Raw genomic sequence first — 24,310 nt, forward strand, 5'->3', positions numbered from 1 at the left:
ATCCAGAAAAATAACATAGTGACAGTTCAGACTGTCCCACTCACTGCATTTTACTGAAATATCACCCAGATATCAAAGAAATAAAATTTCAGGAAATCTGTATTCATTGCTTTGCAGATCAATACGGTTACTTCAAAACTTTATCATTCAAAGGTACTCGATCTAGAATTTAGAGTCTTTCACGCGCATAGAAGTTTTCACTTAAAACCTAAAAAATGGTTCATAACCCTACCTTGAACTTCAGCAACTTTCGGCAGATGTTTTCAAGCTGTTGGGCTGAATCAAGCAACAACGATCTTATAAACCCTGACGGTGAAAAGTTGTTAGGAAGTCTTAGCAGTGTTATCATGTATCCATCAGAGACAATGAAGTAGGGTAGTCTTGAATGTGAAGCAACAGAGAATCTCTGTCTTATGAGGTCACGTTCAGAATCTGAAGAACCAAGAGACTGGCTGGAATCTCGACAACAAGAGCGGTGCTGTCTAAAATAGGAATACATCATAAATTAAGAAGCAACTACCATACGTAACAAACATGAACAGAATAATTTCAAAACATGCAATACCATGCAATCTACTATCCAAATAAATCCCTTCAGAATTCTAGGGAAGTATCTACACTTTTTCAGGTTGAGCACTCTCAATAACACTATTTATGCTTGCAAGAGGCCAGGATTTTGCTACAACAGCAACTTCTTTTAATAAAAATTTAAATAAATTAAAACAAACTTGCAGTATCCATTTATTATTGCATTAGTAATAATTGTATTTTTTCATAATTAGACTCTAAATTTCTATATCACACTTTCTTATCTAGCTCTTATTTGACACGACAAATGCTTTAAAATGAAATTTGAAGGGTTAGGCTAAGAAAGTCATATATGAAAGACAAAAACCTGTTGAAAATCTGAATCTTATGATTTCAGCATCAGTTCAGATATTCAAGGGAAAAAAATTAAAAACACACAAGTCTCGTCTTTCAAAAAGGTTTTTCTTATACAGAAATCCCTTCTTATTGAGTTCTAGAGGATTGTGTAATACATGTATTCTAATATTAGCCACCTAACACATTGTTTGCATTCATTTGATAAAGAGGTGGCTGCATACATTCAATATATCATCATTACTAAAATGTAATAAAGTACATGAATATCTGATTTTTCTATCAGATAGTGTAAGAAGGTAATACACTGCTTTGAATGTCTTCACAAGCTGTTATATTCACACACTACCTGTTTTAAGTCATGCAAAGTCAATAAGATTTAAAAAAAAAGTTTAGATTCTATTTTGTTTTCTCTATTTAGACTGTGTTACTTTCAGTTTATGTTAACGTTTGTTATTAAAGATCTTCTACTCTCCCATGCATCCAGAAGCATAATCTCAGAATTTAGATCTGGAGAATCCGGAAACAACATTTTAAACCTAACTACTTTCTATCCATGCAAATATGCTATTTACAGTATCTTATATCAGGATCTGTATGTAAAATTAAGCAATGAGCCGAGAAAATAAACTTGCACTTTTAGAACTTTTTAAAGTTTAATTTATTCTTATATCATAGAAACATGCTAATTTTAATTACTAATAAATTCAAACACTTTTAGGAAAACAAATCACTTTATATATAATCACTTTGTATACTTACGTTGTCATAATGTCAATTTTCATCACGACAAATGCATTATAAGAAATAGAAGAGAACTATGAATGAGAAACAGATATTGGAAAGACACATGAAAAGCAAAAGTGTGAATTTGAAACATAACATTTACGCAAAATTATAACAAATATGATTAAAGTAAGGTAAGACCAGGAGACAGAAACATAAAAACTTTTTAAAACCCTTTTACCTGTATGTTATTAGTGGATGAAATGGAATAAACTGTGCTGGTCCAAATTCCACAGAGCATCCAGAAGCAATTAAGGTCAGCAATTCCCCCATACATGTCAATAAAACCAAACATCCACGTTTTAACATGCAAGCCAAGAAAAGGCTATCAGGAGTCCAGCTCATATCGCCAACCCAGTATGATCTAAATTGGGGAGGTGAAAAAACAATTTTTCTCGGTCAAAGTTCTGCATCAGAGGGTTAGAATGGTTATAAAATAAACAAACCAACCATAACACAAAACCGTAAGATCCATAACAGCAGCAGAAACAGCATCAAGTACTGACCTGATGAACCTGGATGGGGTAATACTATTCTTGCTACTACAACCCTTAAGGCTACCCGGAACAGTTACAAAATTCAATGTGTTTAAAAACAAAACCTGAGTTGCCTAGAAAGAAAAAATAAAGACATCATAAATGTTTGTATCAAAATGTCATTATTGTAAAAAAAAGTCTACTACTAACATGCATTATATTTGGTGTACAGGTAACATCTTTATACTGAGAAGTGACATTGCATTTCAATACTTATTACTATTTGAACATTTATCAAATTCTACATGTTGTTCTACACTTAAAAAATAACTAAGGACTATTAAAGACTTAATTTTTAATTAAATACTCTTTTTAATGTAACTTTTTCTAAAACACTCAAAATAAGATCACTCTTCTTTAGTCTTTCTGGTAATTAACAACTGGAGCTTTGAAAGATTGCATCATCCCATCATCCCAGTACATCAAAAATCTGATCCATATTCCCCGTCATCATTAGCATTAAAAGTACATTAAAATTTGACCTCTGAGTTATTAATAGGAATAACATTATGAAGTGGGAACTCCAGAACATGTTAGGTTGAGGCTTGACTGAGAATCACCCTGAATCTTTGCAGATACAATGCAGCAACCAAAATCATTTCTTTTTTATTACAGCTTAGAAATGACAAGAGGATGTTATATCAACCTCTAACTGAACACCACATACACACAATTGTGAGTTGTAGTAAAAGTTTTTAGCTATAGATAACAATGTAAATATAATTTCATGTCCCCTTATGAGTGCTGAAAAATCATCCTAAAAATGTGTTTTTTAAATCCTTGTTACCACTTCATTCAAACTGAACTCTTAGCTTAAATGACACACTGTCATACATACCTTTGGATCAGTTTGATTTACAGCTACTGCAAGCACAAGTCCATCTCTTGCAAATGCACACAGCAGAGCTCCTCTTGACTTTATAGACACACACTGAGGAACCAAATTAATAAGAGAACAAGTCTGCTGTACCCACTGGATCTGGTATGGCAAAGAACTGAATACCAACAAAAAGACAACAGAACCATGTGGTTACTCTGTTTAGCATAACCAGATTATTCCTATATAGTAAAAACCATGCAAGACAAAACCATATAAAGCATGGGCTATTAAAAAAACACATCTGTTTTTCTTCAAATGCCTTACAAATGAAAAAATATTTTGTACTTAACCATGTTTAAAAATTAAGTCTGAGCACTAAGAATTATTTTTATGGCATGTGGTTTTTATGGGATTTTTAAGTCTAGAACATGCAAATATATAGTGATCAATGACACATAATTGAAGCACTTGCATTCTAGCCAAGAACAGCTTCCTCAGACTTTGTAACACCATCTACCACAGGAATACTCAGAATTTGAAAATCAACAGTATGTGGCTCCGAACAAAAAATTTGTGGATAACCCACTTTTGGAAATGTTCAATGACATCTTGGACTATGCTTCCAGTAACCCAATCTAGTGGAAGGTGTTCCTGCCCATAGCAGGGAGGTTGGACTATGTGACCTTTACAGGTCCTTTTCAATCCAAGCCATTCTGTGATCCTAAAAAGATTCAAAACATGACAGAAAACACAGGAAAGATTCTGTCTTGAAGTATGCCATCTAACTGACAGGAAAAAAAAGCCTTTTAATATGAAAAAACTAATTAAACAACAGCAGGCAATGAAACTAAGCATAAGAATATATGAGTAAGATGTCTGAGAAATGTAGTTACAATTTCAGGCTGCCATTACCATGGTACGAATAGCTAGCTAGCTAGATACCCATACATACATACATATGCGTTTCTGCACTGGGTATATTATGCTCTATTTCTTTTTTTATACAGTACCACAAAGGAATTACCATGCCACTGATAAACGGAAGAGAGGTGAAGGAGGACATCATTACTAAGTATCAAAAGGACATCATATAACAAAAGCAGTTGTTCCACATCACATGCAGGGCAACATTTTAGCAAGTTATTCAAATAACACCTGCAAAGGGCATAACCACCTAAACTCATAGACATATATGTCACCAAGGAAGAGGAATGGACTATACATGTGCTCCAGATTATTACTCACTTGCATTTTTAAGTGGTTGTGTCAGTATAACTATTTCACTACTTGGTCACAACTCAGATAAAGAAATTCACACAGACGCTTTCACATCAAGCAAAAGGAATGAAAAGGGAAACAGAAAACCAATAAAATATGCAAATCCACATAATAAAGAAGAGGAAGAGGTACTCAGAGCACTCATGATTGCACAGTACAAGAAATATAAGAAAATATAAGCTATATAAACAATATAAGAAACAACAAGAAAAGTATATTCTATCATCATCATGCAAAAAAACTAGGAAACTAAAACACGTGTGTGCCAACAGGCATATGTATACACAGCTACCCACACAGAATGATTAATACACCCAGTTTTATCTAGGTGTAAGGTAATAATGAGTATGGAATATGTAAATAAATACTGTTGTATTAAACACATTTTACAAGGCACATGTAAAGGACAGGGAAGAACTGCTTTAAAATGACAGAAGGCATATTATAAACATCCAAATGTAAACATAAGTAGGTGCTTATAACCATAGGTTAATGGAACATCCATGTAAATGTGTTCAGTTGCATATCTGAATCCCAGCTCTAAACATTCCTGACACCATTGTAACTTCAGATAGCTTTGAACTTACCCAACATTTTTAAAGGTATTTTCATGCCATCGAAGAATTAAAAATGTGAGCACCAAACACTCACCAAAGTAAAATACAAAAGAACACAAACAACAATCACCTAGTACCTGTAAAAAAAGAGAAAACAATCAAAGCAACCCCAAAAAGCTTGTCACACACAAATTTCTCTTTAATTATGTATATATTTAGATCAATAGCTATTACAATTCAGATTAAATAACACAATGTTGTCATTCAGAAATGTAAAGGCTGGCAAGAATGTAAGTAGGCCAGAAACTCTGATATGATCCAGTATGGCTGTTCTTACTACCGAATTATTAAGCCTACGCAAAATGCTGAAGAGGCACTGCTTTCAAAATTCACTCTAGCTTTTGTGGCTTTAATTGAACTAAGAAGTAAAATTACTGCTTTAGGGTTTATTTTTTACCTCATTTTGTATGAAAGCAGCATCCACTCCAATTTCTTTTTCTTCAGTAGAAGGCAGTATGACTGATTCATCAGGTAAAATTTGTGTCCAACGCCCAGAAGGAGAGTTTTTACCAAAGACTGTATTTTCATGTTCTGTGCTCTCCCACAAAAAGGCGCATGATGTAGGAGTAATTAACAGTATCTTTCTGCCATCTCCAGATACATACAAGTACAACCTCATTAAACACTCTGGAGAAAACAAACAAACACAACAAGGTGCCAGGATAGTTTCTGTTGCTTTGTCAGACACAGAACTAAAAAGAACAGAAAAAGGAAATTTCTCTTCTCATCTGTAACAAGAAATCCAAGCTGCCATGTTAAGTATCTTTAATTTCCAGCTTCATCACTGATAGCAGACCTTGGGCAGCAGTAAAGTCAGATGGATGTTCACCTGTATGCTTCCTATGAATTATCTTTCCCACAACATTCAACCATTAGAGATGTTTACTGAGATTGCCCAAGTGTTCTACTATGGATTACTTTTAGCTCCTAAGTATAATACTGATCTTCCCTGAAATGACAGAATTTCTTGTGCAACACTTATCTTTAGATCAGTATCTATATCGGTATCAGTGATGCTATCCAATACAAGACAATATTTGATACTTAAGTTTACAAATATGTGCCTGTATTTTGTTCTTTCCAGCTAGCATTTGTCATAAAAGCCCACCTAGAGAATAAGCTTCAAATTATCCATATACTGTTTACATCAAATGTACATCTGCCCTAACAGATAACCGAGCAAAGAATGCTTTACAGTCAAAAATTAACCATTAAAAATATACTTAAGATATGTGAAAATGAGCTATTTACAGGGGATTACTAAATGAAAAACCTGTACCACTCAAATGACATTTGCCAAAGTTTAGCTAGCACACAAATTATACAAATGCAAAACAATGTGAGAGTAGAGTTTTTACTCATGTAGTAACTTTTAAAGAAAGGAATACAACTTTCCCTTTATCCCATTTTTTCACAGGATGAATTGAAAAAACCTACCTTGTGCTGCTGCTACTACTTTCTTGGACTCTTCGATTGCTGGTACAATTTTCAAGTAGTCCTGATCTTTATTCCAAAGAAAGAGCTCTCCTGTTGTAAGTACTCCTGCCAACCATGCAGCTGTATTCATTGAGGGAGAGAAGTTTTGAAGGATATTACTGTGAAGTAATTAAATTACTTCTCTTCCATCTTAGCCAGTTTTAAGTGAACTCACAGATCCTTTACATATCTGCCTTTCTAGACTGTTACAAATAAAATAACTTGAGCTTATAATACATAAGATATTATACTTAACCATTTCCTGATGTTGTTAAGACAACCACATTTTTCAACAATGACTGCAGTGAAGGGATTTTCTTTGTTTTCCCTGACGCCAGGTTAATTTCATTTATATGTTTACCATCGAGGAGAAAAACAGACTCTTTTTCCTATTGAAAGAATAAAAGAGCATTTAAGTTTTTAAAATGCTATCTTCTACACAGGCCTACAGAATAACGCAGAGATAAAAATGTTAGGGGAAAACAACTTTTTAAACTACAGCAAGGCAGCAATTGCTATATTAATTTCATTCTTTGGAACATTTGCTTTATAGTACATTGTATCTAGCATGGACTTACAGTGACGATGAATTTGATTCACAGGTTTCAAAATACCAAACTGATCTTACAGTCATTATTAAAAAGTTATTCAAAGTACCTCCGCTAAACTGCCTGCTAAAATTGACAAAAATTGGACATTAGTTATCTTGTCCTGTAGTGTTTAATTCAGTGAGATAATTGCCAGTGACTTCAATAGAAAAAAAAAATCAGCCTTAAATTGCTACCTACTTAAATTCAAATCATAGAAGAAAAAAATTTAAGTGTGATTTTATCAAAGAAGTCTAAGAAAGTAAGTCTTTCAAGAGATGAAGGATGAAATTGGGGAAAAGAATCGTTCATATTTCCCACAATGTACTGTAAAAAAGTCTATGAAAAACCAGAACCCTCAAAACAACAATCTCATCTAAGGTGTTGGTCTTTGGGTAAAGAAAAAAAAAATGGCACTGCAATGTTTCTCTGAGAAATGTTGCATCTCCAGCCTCAGATGAATAACATTAAAGTAATTTATTTTATAACTCTTAAGGTCACTCAAAATGTTTCCTGAGGTTGTTTTTATATCCTCCTAAAGCAAATGAAGTGCAAAGTATTATAAAATTAAAATTCAAGGAGTTTATTACACTTACCTGTCCAACCCATGATATGCGAGGCCATGGTTTTCTTTGTTTGATACACGTAGATATGAGCACATCTAGCTTAATCTCCATTCTTACTAAACCTCTAGGTAATCAATATACAGAAAAGCAAGGAGTGGCTTTTTCACACAATTACAGAGAAACTGAAGAAAGAAAAAAACCAACAAAACACAACCAGAGCAGACGTTTTTGTTATCTGGTGGTAGGTGCAGAGAAGAATTCAGACGCAGTCTGGACTATCTCTAGCAGCTTCCTGCAAAACAATAAGAGAACTGTTACCCACCCGTACTTCCAAACTATATTTTCCTCCGGGCAGCTCACGGGAGATGGGCTGCCCAGCGGTGCGGGCCACGCTCCCTCAGGAGTTGAGAGAGAGAAGCCGCAAGCACATTGCTAAGAACTCTAAAAATGCACAAAACAAGGGAAACGTCCTGCACCTTCGTCCGGCGGGAGATCAGGAACCCCAAGGCAGCGGCAGCGGCGGCGGCGGCGGCCCGGCGCGGGGCCAGCCGCTCACCCCGGCGCGGGGAGCGAGGGGCGGCACAGCTTCCCCCGCCGCCGCCGGGCGCCACCCGCGGCAACCCGCGCTGCCCGTGCCCGGCTCAGGGCGGAGGCGGCCCCGGGGCGGACTCCTCCCCCGGGGCACAAGCAGCGGAAAGTGCTGCGCGCCCAGACCGCCGCTCGGCCGCCGGAGCCGGAGCGCTGAGGCACCCCGCCCTCGCCGCCCCGCAGTCGCCCCGCGCAGCCGCCGGGCTGGGCCGGCGCAGAGCGCAGCCGCAGCCCCGCCCCGCGCCCCGCGGCTCCCGGCGGGAGGGTCCCGGCGGTCAGGGCGGACCTTCCAGGGCGGGCCTTCCAGGGCGGGCCTTCCAGGGCGGGCCTTCCAGGGCGGATCTTCCAGGGCGGATCTTCCAGGGCGGGCCTTCCAGGGCGGGCCTTCCAGGGCGGGCCTTCCAGGGCGGGCCTTCCAGGGCGGATCTTCCAGGGCGGGCCTTCCAGGGCGGGCCTTCCAGGGCGGGCCTTCCAGGGCGGGCCTTCCAGGGCGGATCTTCCAGGGCGGGCCTTCCAGGGCGGGCCTTCCAGGGCGGGCCTTCCAGGGCGGACCTTCCAGGGCGGGCCTTCCAGGGCGGGCCTTCCAGGGCGGGCCTTCCAGGGCGGGCCTTCCAGGGCGGACCTTCCAGGGCGGATCTTCCAGGGCGGGCCTTCCAGGGCGGGCCTTCCAGGGCGGGCCTTCCAGGGCGGACCTTCCAGGGCGGATCTTCCAGGGCGGGCCTTCCAGGGCGGATCTTCCAGGGCGGATCTTCCAGGGCGGGCCTTCCAGGGCGGGCCTTCCAGGGCGGACCTTGCTGCGCGGCCCCCGCCGGGCTCAGCGGATGACTGCCGGCTACCTCTGCGTCTCCGAACATGCCGGCTTGGCAAGACGGGTGCAAGTCTCGCTCGCCGCCCAGAAAGCCGCCCGCATCCTGGGCTGTATTCAAAGCAGCGTGGATCGTAAGAATGATGGAGAGTAGCTGCTCTGCTCTGCTCCGTTCCGCCCTGCTTCGCTCCGCCCTGCTCTGCTCCGCTCCGCTCTGCTGGGATCCCACCTTGAGCGCTGCATCCAGCTCTGGGGTCCCCAGCACGGCAAGGGCATTTGACGAGTTGGAAAGGGTCCAAAGGAACGGAGCGATATCAAAAGCAGGAACACCTCTCCTATGAAGACAGGCTGAGAAAAATGGCTTTTTCAGTTTGGAGGAAGTTCTCTGGAAACCTCATTGAGGCAAATCGGTACTTAACGGAGGCTTATAAAAAAATAGAAAAATTAGACTTTTTGCAAGGGTGTATAGAACATAGGGGAATAGGTTTAAACTAAAAGAGAAAAGATTTACGTTATATGTTAGAAAGAAATTCTTTGAGGGTGGGGAGTGCACTGGCACAGGTCACCCAGAGGAGTTGAATATGTCTCATCCTTGGTAACACTGAACGCCAGGTGAGATGGAGCCCTGAGCAGCCTGGTCTAGTTGAAGGTGTCCCTGCAATATGGCAGAGGGGTTTGAACTATCTGATCTCTAATGTCACTTCCAACTCAGACCATTTTAGGCTTCTGTGAAGTCTTGTGTCAACAAAACTGACTGGAGACTTGATGATTAATAGGTCTCCCACAGTGGGGAAGGCCAGACACAATGGCAACAGCCTACAGGCAACTGGGCATACTGCTGTGGCTCCATGTGGGACAATTTGCATCAACATCAGTATTTGGGGATGAGGGGCACGAGTAACGGCAGGAGACACAGTTGTGAGAGATCAGCATTCTCTATATAATACAGGAATTACTGGAATTTAGGTTGTCCCGGTTTCAGCTGAGATAAAGTTAACTTTCTTCCAAGTAGCTGGTACAGTGCTATGTTTTTGATCTAGCAGAACAATGTTGATTACTTACTGATGCTTCAGTTGTTGGACCATAGCACTTACTCTATATAAAGGAGTTTTCAGTGTCCTGTGCTCCATCACTGAACAGGTACACAAGACGACAGGAGGGAACATGGCCAGGAGGGCTGACATGAACTGGCCAAGGGGATTTTCCACACCATGGAAGGAACATCATGCTCAGTATAACCTGAGGGAGTTAGGTGGGAGGAACCCATCACTGCTCAGGGACATGCTGGGAATCGTCAATCCATGATGTGCAATTGCATTATGCCTTACTTGTGCTTCTTGGTTTTAGTCCTCTCTTTTTGTTACCTCCCTTTTTGTTACTGTTACTACATTACCTTTTTTTTCAATTATTAAATGGTTATGTCAACCTATGGATTTTACCTTTTTTCCAATTCCCCTATCCTACGGAAGAGGGTGTGGGAGTGAGAAGTGGTTGTGTGATACTTGCCAGAGGGGGTTAAGCCATGGCAAGGTGAAATACAAGTAGGGTAAGCTGTCACTATATTTCCTCACCTTGAAGAAATGCCCTTGATTCCCTTAAAGCAGCTATTCTTTGAAACTCATCCTTGTTCCCACCTTCTGCCACCTTTCTTGAATGACAGTCTTGACTGAAAGTTACAGAAGAAAAAAAAATACACTGATAATATTGTAAATGAGCAATGTTTCAAATTCACGTTGGTCTGTTACTTCCTTGTGATTATCATCCTTTATTTCATCTACTGCTTAAATCCACCCTTCTCTTCTCTGATCCTAGTTTTCCATATACCTACAAATTTAATTTGGAAACAAAACCTATCCTTTCTCCATCTGAGAGTAGAGCAAATGTTATAAAAACAAAATGTTAGATGTATACTGGAATGACCTGCTCTCATCTGACAAATATCAGAGGTAATTTGTGAGATACTTTGAAATACTACTACTTTGATAAATTTGCAATGTTGCCAGAGGGATCCTTATTCCATTAACTGGAAAAAAAAACCAGAAGAGCTGAACTTCAAGTCTGCAGTTTGTGTCTGTTCCCAGCTTTTCAGTTATTTCTCCAAATAAGAAAATAGAAATGTTTAGTAATCACATCGATTACAGAAGGTGACTGAACACAACGTATTTTTATGCAAATATTGAAATTTAGTTAAATACATCAGGCAAGACTTTGGACATTGTGTGAAGAGAACTGCACTAACAAGACCAGGGTAAATAAATGCATGACATCCTTGATATGAAATGTAGCTTAGCAGAAGATAACTTCTAATACTTGAAGATGGTATTTTTATATGGAAAGAAGCAAGTATTTTTCCCAGGATGCACAGGACTACTATTTAAATACTTTGTAAGGAGTTTTTAACACTGACAAAGAAAAAAGCTAATTCTAGTATTTCACCTCTTTTTTCATCTAAAAAGGGAAAAAAGAGTTGGATTTTATTTTTATATTACTTCGCTGAGTGCATTTGCTGGCTTAAAATCACCAAAATGTATTTTGTAGTTCAGAGGGAAAGAAATGTACTTAAAGCAAAATTTTAGAGCAATCATATTTCATAGTAAAGGTGCTGCAGAGCACTCAGCATGTGAGAAGCAGCAGAATTGATGCCCTCATTCTCCAACACCTGTGATTCCCCTTGTCTGGACAAAGGCCCTTTGATGGGGGTCCCACATCCTCGAGAGGCACTGGAAGGAGCAGAGGAAGCATGCTGGGCCCTAAACCTAGAGGCTGATGAATTAAAACCCTCTTCTAATGCCTTTTTTTTTTTTTTTTTTTTTTTTTTGTCTTCCATAGAGTACAAGACCTAGCAATCCCCAGGAGCAAGAAACTGGACAAGAGAGGCAAGGGACCTGCATGGCAGATTAGGGAACTGCTGGTTAGACTAAAGGGAAAGAAGTAAATGCACAGATAATGGAAACTAGGACAGGGAACCTGGGAAAGAATAGAGAGAAAGATTGGTTATGCAGGGATGAGTTGAGTTAGGCCAAGCAGAAGCTGGAAATTAACCTGGCAAAGGACGTAAGGAATAACAGAAAGGGCTTCTACAGGTATGTGACCTAGAAAATGAAGGTCAGAGATGTAACCCCCCTGATAAACAGTGATGGAAAACTGTTAACAGATGAAGCCTGAGGTACTCAGCATTTTTGCCTCTGTCTTCAATGGAAACCCCTCTTCCCACACCTCTTGAGTCGATGGATAGCAGGATGGAGACTGGGGGAGCAAAGTGCTTCCCCCACTGCAAGGGAAGATCAGGTTCATGATGACCTAAGGAACCTGAATTTACCTAGGTCTGTAAGACCTGGTGAGATGTGTCCTAGAGTCCTGAGGACATTGTCTGATCTAGTTCCCAACCACTCTCCATGATAATTGAAAAGTCATGATAGTCAAATGAAGACTGAAAAAAGTGTATCCATCTTTAGAAAGAGAAGAAAGAACAACCCTGGGAACTACTAAACTGTCAGCCACCCCTCTATGCCTGGGAAGATCATGAACAGGTTCTCCTAGAAACTCTACTGAGGCACTTGGAGGACAGAGAGGTGGTTTGGGACAACCCGCACAATTTCACCAAGGGTAAGTCGTGCCTGATCAACTCAGTAACCTTCATGATGGAATGACTCCTACAGTGGACAAATGAAGGGCTACAGATGACATTTGTGTGGACTTCTGTAAAGCCTTTCAGATGGTTCCTCACACATACTTCTAAATTTGAGACATGGGTTTGGTGCACGATCTGTTTAGTGAGTAAGGAAATGGTTTGACGGTCACATCCAGAGGACAGTGGTCAACTGATGGACATCAGTGACAAGTGGTGTACTTAGGGGTTCCCTGGTATTGGGATCGTTATTAAGTATCTTCCTTAACGACAAAGGAATTGAATGCACCATCAGCAAGTCTGCAGATGAGGAGTGGGCTCATGGGAATCTAATGAGGTTTAACAACGACCAAGTGTTGGTGCTGCACCTGGGCAGGGACAGCCCCTGGTATGAGCACAGGCCGGGCATGAACAGACCCAGAGCAGCCCTGCCCAGGAGGACTTGGGGGTGCTGGTGGGTGAGAGGCTGGACATGCCCCAGCCATGGCACTCACAGCCCAGAGAGCCAAACGTGTCCTGGGCTGCATCCAGAACCCCGTGGGCAGCAGGTATGTATACAGTTTGGTGTCTGTGTGCATGTAATAAAAATAGACGTAAGTTACTTTTTGACTTCTTTATTTGGTTTTAACAGATACAACATATTAAGATGGAATAAGGGAAATAATTTGCTTTTCCCCATTATTTAAAACAAAGAAAATATTTTTCAAATATTCTTTATCCCCAATGCAAAGATCACACAATGTATTTTACTTCATCAGTATAAAAAAAAGCATTCTATTGTTAAAAAACCTAGTAGTAGTAAAAGTGAAAGAAGCTCCATCTGTCACATTTACATTCTACAATTTGTAGATACTTTTAGAATAGCATGAATACAGGCCACACATTTGATAACCATGGCAGGACAAAACTCTCAGGTTTTTTTTTTTTTTCTGAGGATTTGTTTGTTCATAATTCAGTGCCAACATCTGAACCTTTATTTCGGTTTGTATTACCTGCACTACTGATTCTGTTCTTGTATTAGTCAATCAGTGAAGCCGTTCTAACTTGGCCTGTAGAGATTTAAAATTCCCAATAGTAGTCTGCACCGTTAGTGTGGGGCTCATAGACTGAAGTTCAACAAGATAGCAACTAACGGCATCCAAGCAAGCATTTGTGAATCGTCGCCTGCAAAGAAAACACAGAATAACAATGAGCTCCTTTTTAATCCTCTATCATAGAATTCATCTGAACTAGAACATGAGCATTCTTTGAGTTGCAATGCAAAAGCATATCAGGAAGACATCTGTCAGCTACTTTCAAGTATTTAACGATTCATTAAGAGAAATATATCTTTGAAATCTAATGCGTATGACTAGGGCGTAATGGGAAAATAAATGACCCATTACTATTTATCTGATATTAAATATAAACTATAAAAACATAGTACACTTTATAGCAATGTGAAATATTTAAATACTACTTTAGGTATTATTATGGTAAATGTATAAGTTATCAATTTAGATAGCAGTTTAAGTGTCTTAATTCATGTATTATCTAAGCAGGTGTTAAAATCAGACAACATTCAGTAAAGTTCTAATAGAGTATTTAAATCAGCCAACCATAAAAGACAAATAAAATAATAAAATATAGAAGTAAACTGTATGTGAACACGGGAAATTTATATGTGTATTTTTCAAAAGAAACAGAAACATCTATGTTTACAAGAGTTATCATGACTTTGCCTTGTTCTGCTTTTTATTTTTTTTTGAGACAAGATAACTCTGACTGAAGTTCACATAGTCCATTCAAACAAAAATTGTCAAAGCTAGAGATGATATGCAGGCAACTTTTTCAAGTACTTTGCTATCTTTTTTCCCTAGAAACTTTTCCTATTATTACACCTAAATTTCTTCCTAATGTAAACTAAGCTGAATTTTAGTCTTGGAGACGTATTCATCATCAACCTCTTATAAACTATTGTGGAAGATCCATGCAATGTTTGGTCTTCTCTTTTCTAGAGTAACTCAGAGCTTCTAGAATTTGTGCATGAAACAGTTCACTGTTTCATTCACAAAAGCCCAATTCTCATTTTCCCCCACTTCACACATTGCATCAGATTTGTCTGAACTAGTCCTTAAAGTATATTACCAAAAATTACAAAATAATCCTCTCAGTTTCTCATGGATCTTCAGTGACGTGAAGAAAATTACCTTTGTGGAAGCAGTTTATAATGGAGAATTCTCCAAGTTTCTACCAAATGGTTTTGAATAAAGAATATTAGAAATAAAATATTAAATTCATCCAAAAGGAAAGAATAAAAGCTTTGAGAATTGCTGGAGTCAAGTATTTTGGAATATTTTACATTTCACTACTCATTAGAATACAGCTATCCTTTTACCTCATAGATACTCTGCTTGGATCCTGTACATATCCTGATAGTAATACATGAATACACTCTAAGAGGTGCAAAGGCTTTTTCATTCTACTCCAATATGGATCCTAAAAAAACAAACAAACAAAAAACCTTCACAAAATATTAAGGACACAAATATTAAGGAGACAAGACAAGAAAAAGTGTGTTGTGTGTACAGGAATTGCCAACTGTATCAATTATTTATTTATTGTATCAGAAAAGTTAGATAAATTGGAATTCTACCTTAATCTATGTTTAGTTCTACATTTAAATATTATTTTAAATTACATATGAAAATATACATAAGTTTAACTCCATTTTCTATTACCACACAAGTCAAATATCTTTGTTTACTGCATCAGAGGATCAGACAAGATGTAATAATACAATAAATTTTAATCATTAGGAAACAAGTAAAACTAATATATTCAATATATGCAGCTCCTTCTGCAACATAACAATTCTAATCCTATTTCATCCTAAACTAGCTCAGGATGAACTGAGAATTAACAAATTTCCTCATCATGCTCTGGGACTGAAATAAATAAAATCCACAGATTTTATTCACGAGGAGAAAATGCGGCTTTTTATAAGTCTTTGAGTAAAAAAAGCAAAGCTTTGAATGCATATTTTGTTATATCCTTCCTTATATTATTTCATGTTTCCCACTAAAGAGAGACCTTGATAATAGCTGAAAACAGAATTTTTACTTTGTGCCATTTTCCTTACCCGTGCTTTGAACAGCTGGTCATATACTTCAAGCAGCTTGGGCAATGGCACTCCAATTTCTTGCATGGTGTATGATACAAAACCTACATCCCAGTTCAAAGTGCAGACTTGTTGCTCAAGAAACTGAACTAGAAAATCTGGAAGATATAAACAAGGGAATATTTAGATTCAACTTGTTATTGGAATTCCAGAAAACAAAGGCGTTTAAGAGTCACTTACTACCAGCAGTGCATGGCAGGGATTACTCATACTTAGTACTTTGTTACAGTTTTGCCATGCAACTATGCTGTAAATGAAAATTAATTAACTTTTGTTTCTACACAAAATACATAGTATCACTACATTTGCCATAATGGCCAGCAAAACGACTGAAGCTCGTTTAACGGCCTGTAACAATTAACAGTGTACTGTTCAGCATTAAATGTTCATATTTAATGTTGTTGCACAATATTTTAGTATTATAAAAGAAGATTTACTGCTGAACAATATATTTTCCAGGTTCTTATATAATAACACATTGTCAAAACATACAAGCATCAGAAAAACAGAAATTCTAAAAATAATCCAGAAATCTCTCAAATTGTTTTCAGAATCTACCTGTTCAGATGGCAGATGGTTTATACAGAATTTCAAGAAACGGCAGATAAATGTGCTTGCTTAAAATCTTAAATGTATAAATACACATTTTGTACTTTGTGCTTTGAGGCAAACAAACTCTACTACTTTCTAAAATGGGATCTGCACAACCATCCAAAAGTAACTGCTGCTCCACCTGAACTTAATTTATTTCCCATTTCTTTTGAGATTAAAAAATGAGAAACATTTCTTAGTTTAGAACTTTTATTTTAAGAGTGTAAAACGAAGGGTGAAACCCATCCATGAAACACATATTCTTATTTACTATGCGGGCTAACAACTTGCCTAAAGGAAAGTAGCGAGGTGTGCCAGCATAGATCTTTCCAAGTAATGCCAGCTTCAGACAAAGTGCCTGCATTCTGTCAGCGGGGCTCAAAGACACACTATCGCTTAACTCTGGAAGTGAAAAGAAAACACTTAGACAGAACTTGAGGAAAAGTTACACATCTATACAGAATGACACTGAGGCACTTAAATTTATAAATAGTACATGAAAATCTTACACTCTTGCCGACAAAAAATCAGCACATGGAAGTAAAAATACAACCCTTTCCTGTGTGTTTGCATGTACATTTGTAAGTTTTTATGCTTCCATGAAGTTCCATGCAAACCTACTTAAGAAACCACGAACTAAACCACATTCCAGAACTCCGTAACAAACCCACTACCACACAGCTTTTCCCTCAGATCTCTATCAATGTTGTTTGCACAATGGTAAACTTGAGCCCAAAAACCAAGGAGAAAGAAATAACAATCAATCAAAAACACGTGGAACAGAGAGTTAATTATTAACTCATGGTAAAGGATGAAAGAGATAATCACAACTCCTACTCTATTAAGACAAACCTTTTTCAATGACTTCTTGCCAGAGAGTTTGCACCAAGATAGGATCAGAATGACCTGCACAATGTATAATTGCAAGCTTACACTCCGAGAGCTTAAAAGGGTCAGCAAATTCTCCATACAGCTGAAAGAAAAATTACCAAGCTTTAACTTTCATGCAGGATCAAATTAAATTTAATAAATTAGGTGTTCCTTATTTTGTCTGACAGACTAGTAAAGATGCAACTTAAGTAACTGTTGTCAATCACTACCTTTTTTGGTACATTTAATTTAATTTCTTAGATACAACACTAAATTTGAAATGAATTTGAAATGAATTTGAAATGAAAACTTAATTTTACAACAATTTTTTCAACTAATGAAGAAATCTAAGAGACTTCATAATGAAGAAATAAACATGTGAAATAAATTAAAATACTAAGGACCTACAGACTATAAAAGTACAGAAACTGACAGTCCAGGGTAACAGACATTCTGAGATCAGGAATGATCTCAGAATCAGGAATGATAAACTGTCTATTACTCTTCCTAGTCAGCACAGAATCATTCTTTGCAAAACATTTTTTCTCCCCAAAATTTGATGAACTGGGCTTTAACACAAAGAAATTTCAATCACCTTGGTTATATCCATCAGCTCAGCATCAAGTTGGGAGATTGCATCTTGTACTGAAGAATGATGGGAATACTGCCGCTGTAATGTTTCTTGTATTTGAAGTTGGATCCTTGCAACCTTGTTTAAGAGGAAAATACAGTATTTCAAGATTGAATTAATTTAATCAAAGTTTAAAAATACACCCAGAATTAATTTTAGTTTATTTACATGTAGAAATATTGCTGCCTTACACCATTAAGTCTGTTTTCAACTGCCTAACTTTGCCATGTCAGGAAGAAAGCACAGAAATTCATTTATACAGAACTTGTAATAAAACTGTTATGTGCCAATGAGACAAAGTGAAATAATGCATTTAGAGTGTGGCTTAGATTAATGTTTTTTCTTACTTCCATTTTCTCTTCTAGTTCATGTAGGAATTCACCATCAGCAGCTAAAGAGGATATGGCAGTGGAACTTTTGGCACTCAAAATGGCACGTGCAATGTATTCAAGACGCTGCTGAAGAGAAATTTCTGTGCTGCAAAGCAAATATTCATAATAAAATGAGTACTTAATGTAATTATTTGAGGGTTAGTTATATTCTAGCTAGACTCTGGGAAGTAATATGTGCCCTTTCCAGATTTTACTAAATCATGCAGGACATGATCAAACCACATAACCCCACCTTTGCTGCAAGCTCAGTTCTAGTGTACTTCTCAATAAGAACAGGCCACTTAATATATTGTAATTACAGGAAATACATTGCAAAGTAATGTATAATACAAAAATAAACATTGTCATTTATTTCCAAAATTGCCTAGATTTAAAGCTATCACGTTCTATTCTTTTAAAAAATTTCCTTTTCTTAAAATAGTTACACAATACTTACACACTTAGTTTTTTTGATTTTTCCCTAATTACCTCAATATATAAACAATAGATCACACATAATCCATACCTATGGAGGTCAGCCAACTTAGCCAAGACTCTGGCAGCATTACTAAAATTTCTGTTCTTTTCAAAGTATCTCCAGAGTAAATCCATATAGCGGACTTTGTTTTGGTCAATCTTGGTCATCCGCACCAGGTAGGGTTCCAAAAAGGGAGCAGTAACCTGTAGACATCAGAAAGATAACAGTTTTACTCCTGCTCTTCCCTGTTTTTTTAAGCATTATTATAATTACTTTTCCCAGTCCACTGTGTATAGGCAAGGTACCTGTAACAGCTTGTCTGCCAAGTCAGCTTGTATCAACCAATTGTAAAGCGCAATACTGAAGAGTTCATCCGTTGAACGCTGAGCCAGCTTCAGCATTTGTTCAAACTAAGGGAAGAAAAGGCCAGAGGTGCTATTAGATAAATGGTTACATTACTTTAAGCCCGGAATTACCGTATGACAAAACATAGGTTCATGTTATTTACGTCATCATTTCTATGGATGCTGTATATATTGAAGCCAATTAATGACAAATCTTCACTTCACTAAAGTACTCCATAATTTTATTAAAATAATAAATTCTAGACCCCTTCAAATCACACTGCTCTCTGGAGTGCAGTCATGACTTTTTTTTCACTTTCTTACATGGTGTCCAGCTTCTTCATTGCTTAACATGTTGGGGTCAGATGACAGCATCGGAGGACCTGGCTTTTTGGGTACACTAGGAGACTGAGGAGCAGCTTTACTTTGATTCACTAACTCTTGAAGGGTATCCGTGATACACTTGTAGCTGTTCAATCTGTAAATAGAGCAGAAGAAAATAAAAGGCTCGTAATTTTCATTACAACTAAATATGAAATAGTCTTCTCGAGTGTGTTATTGTATGCCTTTGTAGACAGTTACTGAAATTTAAAAAGGTCACAGATTATTGTCAGCTGGTTGTCACAATCTAGTTTTTTCTCATTCATCTTCTTAAGAAGCATTTCTGTAGTGTTCTGATCACAACGTTTTCTGCATCTATGACCCCTTATTTCAGATTAAGTAGCTGCCACATTAATCACAGTCAAGGGATGGATACTAAGCAAAAATATTTATATTGTGTCCCTTATCATAAAATGCTTGTTATTATTACCCTGCATTCCTTTCCTATAAGAGCTACTTTTTCAGTCACTTGAAATAAAGCACCCCATATAACGATCATAAATTATCCTGAAAACTTGCCTTTCTTGAAAAGCTTGGAGTCCAACAACATCTTCTTCTGGTTCTCCATTTTTATAGAAATGAAGGCCAAGACCTTGGGGATCTTTCTTTTCAGCAGCTGTAAGAGAGAGCTCCACTACTCCCTCATAGAAACGCACTAGGAAAAACCAAACATCACTGTTCATTATTGTATGAAATTGACAACAAAATGGTAAGTGACATCAAATATTTCTCATTTTAGCAAGCAAGCAAGCAAATGCTACACTCTTCACTCTGGTCTGTATCATATAAAGTCTACACCTGTTCCTACCCTGTGGCACTTTTATGCAAGTTTGAAGTTAAGATACTAAGTTACATAGAATGTCCTGCACAATATATAATACTGTACAGAGATCCATTTCTTAACTGCTATATAATTTAAATGTGTACTTTAACTGATATACTAGCTTCTACTGCACTAATTACGATTCAGAACCATCTTTCAAACCATCTTTGTATCAAAGGTACCTGAAACCCTCTGCCTACGTGGAACCTAACAACTTTCCTAAAAATATTTTAACCACATATATGAAACAAATGGTCACTGCAATATGAAGTAAGTGCCTGGGACTATTTTAATATAGAAATGGATTTCTTGACTGGCTTGTAAAATCTGGCAAAGCTTTAAAAAAGAAAAGGCTGGCACATTTTGATTGTAAGAGTTATTAACCAATAGTTTATGGTAAAAAAAATATAAAATTGAGTTGAAAGTTAGTAAACAAAACAAACAGAAAAGATGGCATGAAAGAATACCATGAAACTGAATCAGCATGATCAATGACTGGGTCTTACCCTGCCTGTACTGTGCACAAACATTAATAAGATCTACTTGATTGCTGATCTTCTGGTATTCTTTCAGTGACTCCCTCAGCATTTTCTCTTTTTCCATTTTGCTTTGAGCTTGTCGAGAACGCTGAAGAAGTTCATTTGCCTAAAAGCAAATGTAAAATAGAAATTATTAACATGAGCATATGATGAACAGACCATGAATACTGTTAATGAGCTATTATTCCAAATCCCAGAACTGAAACAGCAGAAAGACCGTCCTCTCAAAAGCACTCTCTAGTCACTAAGTTTCCAGCGGAAAGGCTACAATAGCATTAGAAGAGCTGAAGACTTGACCAACTGGTTTTCTATTCTCTCCTCACCAGTTACTTGTTTCAAATTTATTTGAAAAGCTTCAAAAATCTACTTGTCTGTCACAAAGATCAACTGTGTGACAAATTCCAGTATTGTGTAACGAATGAAAACCAAGATACTACGCTGAGGAAAGACTGGAGTAAGAAAATATTTTAGCAACATAAAGAAGACCAATTAAGATTAGAGATCAGACTACAGTTAAAAGACTACAAAAATTACAAATAACTGCAAATGCTTCAAATAATTTTTGTGTAATGTTCAGCTGTGGAGTGCTCCCCTTCTGAGGAGGTGGGAACCTGAAGTAACCCCTCTTTGTGCTAACCCCTCCCGTGACCCAAACCGCAAAACTCCACCCCTGGAATGCCCTATAAAAACCCCTTGACCCTGCCTTTGCTGGGTCTTTTCGTCTTCATCCCCATCCCCAGCCCTGGGGGAAATAAATGGATGCTCAAGCTTAACAAAACAGAGACTTGTCTGGTGTGTTCCCATGCCGGCAGCTATAACCTCTCATGGACACAACAAACTTTGTAGCAACACAATGCCACATTCAGCATTAATCAACTAGAAGGTGAAAATATGCCTACAACTTGACTTCATAATTTCTTCTACTTCTGAAATTACTTGAGCATAACAATGACTTACAAGCTGCCCAACGTACCTCATTTGAGCATGTTTTCATGTTCTTGTGTTTTGGAGCTGTAAAATCTGGAAGTGCACTTACCTTTGAACACACAGCGTCATCAGTGCTATAAAGAAGAGGACAGATATCTTGCAAATGGGCAATTATTCCATCCACAGCTGCATTATCTCTGATGTAACAGTTTATAAGAGATGCAATGAGTGCTCCAGTCAACTCTCTATCTCTAATCACTAAGTCTTTAAAAGCAGTTATCTTCAGCTGTTCTTGAAGTTCCTGAAGACAAGACAGAATTTTATTAGTTTACCAAATATTTTACTTGACCCTGTTTAGAAATGTCTGACTGTTCCAGCAGCAAAATTAACTGTTTCTAATAATTAAAAACATACAAAACTCCAATGACTACAACGTACAGCACAGAAATATATTATTTAAAATACACATTTTATAACAAAATAAAAACAATAAAGCAAGAGCTACTACTGAAGGCACTACCCCAGATGCCTAAGGACAGTGAAAACTCCTGTTAACAGACTTCCACTGCCATCTTCACTATGTGTCACCTCTGTTTCAGATCTCTGAGAGTAAGAATGGAATTAGCAGTTCCTTTTACTTCACAGGGCACTGTCAGAATGCACACCCTACGAGTCTGTCAAAGTTTTTAATAATCGGAACAATCTGAATACTGTTACAGATGAAAAAAAAAGACTGATTCAATAAAAGCAGTTTGAAAAGTTCAAGGTCTGAACTCGTCATGCTTTTTAAGATCAAGTTACATCGAAGGTTTCTAATTTATTTGTGCACATATTTGCCAGTAGTGTCTATGTAGTGTCTGTGGATGATACTAACAGCATGGTACTACAACTACAAAAACTCTAAATCTACTGAAGACAAAGGAAAACATTTTACTTGTTAAACAATTAGTTAGCTCCTTGTCCAACACAAATAGAAGTTGCCCAAAGCGCCCCAATGCAACAGCATGAAGAGAAGTAGCTTTTGTGCCTCTGTAAGGTTTTAAAACTATCCTTTTTGTCAACAAAGAATACAACTTCTCAAATAATCCTATCCTTTTTTCTTTTTTTTTTTTTTTTTTTTGGTCCTAAAGCTTTAGGACAAAATGCCTAGTATTCAAATTAATAACCTTTTTTCAAGGGTTGGCTGTGAATTTGACATTAGCAAAGGGTGCACAGCAGAAGCACCCATTCATTGTTCTACAAATTTCCTTCTTCACAGACCAGGAGCCTGGAAGAACTGGGATCATTTAGCCTGGAGGCTTAGAGGGCAGTATGTGGGATCTTACTAATATTTTTGAGAAAGCGTAAAGAATGCAGTCATGTTTTCTCAGTGGTAACCAGTAACAGAACACTGCACAATGGTAAAAAACCAGAAGTGAAGGAAATTACACCTGAATAGGAGAGAAATCTTTCTTGCTCTAGAGGTGGCTCCACACTGCAACAGGTTGCTCAGAGACACTGTGGAGTTTTCATCTTCCTAAATATTAAAATCCTTACTGGACACAGTCCTGGACAATCTGCTCTAGCTTCTGTTTTGAGAGCCAATTAGATTATTTCCCCCACTGCACAGGGGACAGAAGGTCTCCAGTGGTTCCTTCTAAACTCAGCCGCTCTGTGGTACATTCTGGTACCCTACTTACACAGACAAGCAAGGACTCTATTACCCTATTGTTCTCCATCTTTCACCAAGACTAAGGCAAAGAGTGAATTCCACTTGGCTGAAAAATACTGGTCAATTCTTTTCAGCACATTTTGCAGAATGTGCTTATGGTAAAAAACCAGTAATTCATAAAATGAGACTTCGTATTAACTAACAATAAAAGTAGAACAATTAATTGTTAGTGACTCTTCCAACTGCATAAAATTGAGTGATAATGTCAGTACTACATCTCAGTCTCTTAAACATTTGTGACCACATATAAAAAAGTTTATATGTGGTTTAAAATTCACATGTTTCTCAATTAATTTAAGTAATAGTCCTTTGGGAATACTTTGGTAGCAAAAGAACATAAGGTGATTAGTACATAACGAAGTAAAACTGTATTATCCAGATCTTACCTTCTGAAGCTCACCTACAGCAACACTGAATTGGTGCTCACATAGCAACTTCCATAAAGCCAGTGCCTGGCAGGTTTTGCGAACAAGCTGCTGAATGCCTTGAAGCGAGGTCTTCTCAGTTAGCTGTGCCTCAGCTGAAAAACCAGAGATTGTCAGCAAGTAATCATTCTACATGTTTCAAATAAGCATGTACGTTTTTGAGATTTTTCAGTAACCATCTCCTTAACTTTCTACTTTTTTTTCCCCCTTCCATTGTTGATTAATTATGTCTTACTCTCTGGAGAGATAAATGCCATGTTAAACTGCCGCAAAACAACCCTTTGTTAACATTTATTTTAAACTATGCAACGAAAGAATCATACTCTCTGAAAAACAAGCACGGTTTCCTGTGAATGCACTGGATTTACACATCAATCTCAAATTTTTACTTTTTTTTTTCAAAAATAGCTACTACAAAGGTATTTCTGATAAACATAAAAGAAATCAAAATAAACCTATACATATTCCCTTTTTGTTTGATTACCTGTAT

At 37.7% G+C, this 24,310-nt stretch overlaps 2 protein-coding genes across 3 annotated transcripts in view; both read right to left on the minus strand.

Annotated features, from left to right (window-relative positions):
* The window catches only part of CPLANE1 (ciliogenesis and planar polarity effector complex subunit 1), a 55,490-nt gene extending 47,718 nt beyond the window's left edge, over window positions 1-7,772 (minus strand). Inside the window, exons 1-9 of the mRNA XM_066181068.1 lie at window positions 7,579-7,772; window positions 6,652-6,784; window positions 6,357-6,476; window positions 5,317-5,546; window positions 4,890-4,996; window positions 3,043-3,199; window positions 2,175-2,278; window positions 1,850-2,032; window positions 233-482 (exon numbers count right to left, since the gene is read on the minus strand). Coding sequence (XP_066037165.1) covers window positions 233-482; window positions 1,850-2,032; window positions 2,175-2,278; window positions 3,043-3,199; window positions 4,890-4,996; window positions 5,317-5,546; window positions 6,357-6,476; window positions 6,652-6,784; window positions 7,579-7,659 — 1,365 coding nt within the window. The 5' untranslated portion in view covers window positions 7,660-7,772. The remainder of the gene's footprint in view (window positions 1-232; window positions 483-1,849; window positions 2,033-2,174; window positions 2,279-3,042; window positions 3,200-4,889; window positions 4,997-5,316; window positions 5,547-6,356; window positions 6,477-6,651; window positions 6,785-7,578) is intronic.
* A 5,395-nt stretch (window positions 7,773-13,167) lies between these two features.
* NUP155 (nucleoporin 155) overlaps window positions 13,168-24,310 on the minus strand; it is a 29,235-nt gene continuing 18,092 nt past the window's right edge. For both annotated transcript variants that reach the window (XM_066181069.1, XM_066181070.1), the window contains 14 exons: window positions 23,782-23,915; window positions 21,794-21,985; window positions 20,725-20,863; window positions 19,915-20,050; window positions 19,339-19,492; window positions 18,976-19,080; window positions 18,719-18,873; window positions 18,169-18,298; window positions 17,786-17,899; window positions 17,173-17,293; window positions 16,612-16,722; window positions 15,691-15,827; window positions 14,947-15,047; window positions 13,168-13,733 (listed from right to left, as the gene is read on the minus strand). In XM_066181069.1, coding sequence (XP_066037166.1) covers window positions 13,595-13,733; window positions 14,947-15,047; window positions 15,691-15,827; window positions 16,612-16,722; window positions 17,173-17,293; window positions 17,786-17,899; window positions 18,169-18,298; window positions 18,719-18,873; window positions 18,976-19,080; window positions 19,339-19,492; window positions 19,915-20,050; window positions 20,725-20,863; window positions 21,794-21,985; window positions 23,782-23,915 — 1,868 coding nt within the window. In that variant the 3' untranslated portion in view covers window positions 13,168-13,594. The remainder of the gene's footprint in view (window positions 13,734-14,946; window positions 15,048-15,690; window positions 15,828-16,611; window positions 16,723-17,172; window positions 17,294-17,785; window positions 17,900-18,168; window positions 18,299-18,718; window positions 18,874-18,975; window positions 19,081-19,338; window positions 19,493-19,914; window positions 20,051-20,724; window positions 20,864-21,793; window positions 21,986-23,781; window positions 23,916-24,310) is intronic.

This window comes from Chamaea fasciata, unplaced genomic scaffold (assembly GCF_029207755.1).
Source record: "Chamaea fasciata isolate MVZ Bird 193981 ecotype frontalis unplaced genomic scaffold, bChaFas1.0.hap1 SCAF_4, whole genome shotgun sequence".
Lineage (NCBI taxonomy): Eukaryota > Metazoa > Chordata > Aves > Passeriformes > Sylviidae > Chamaea > Chamaea fasciata.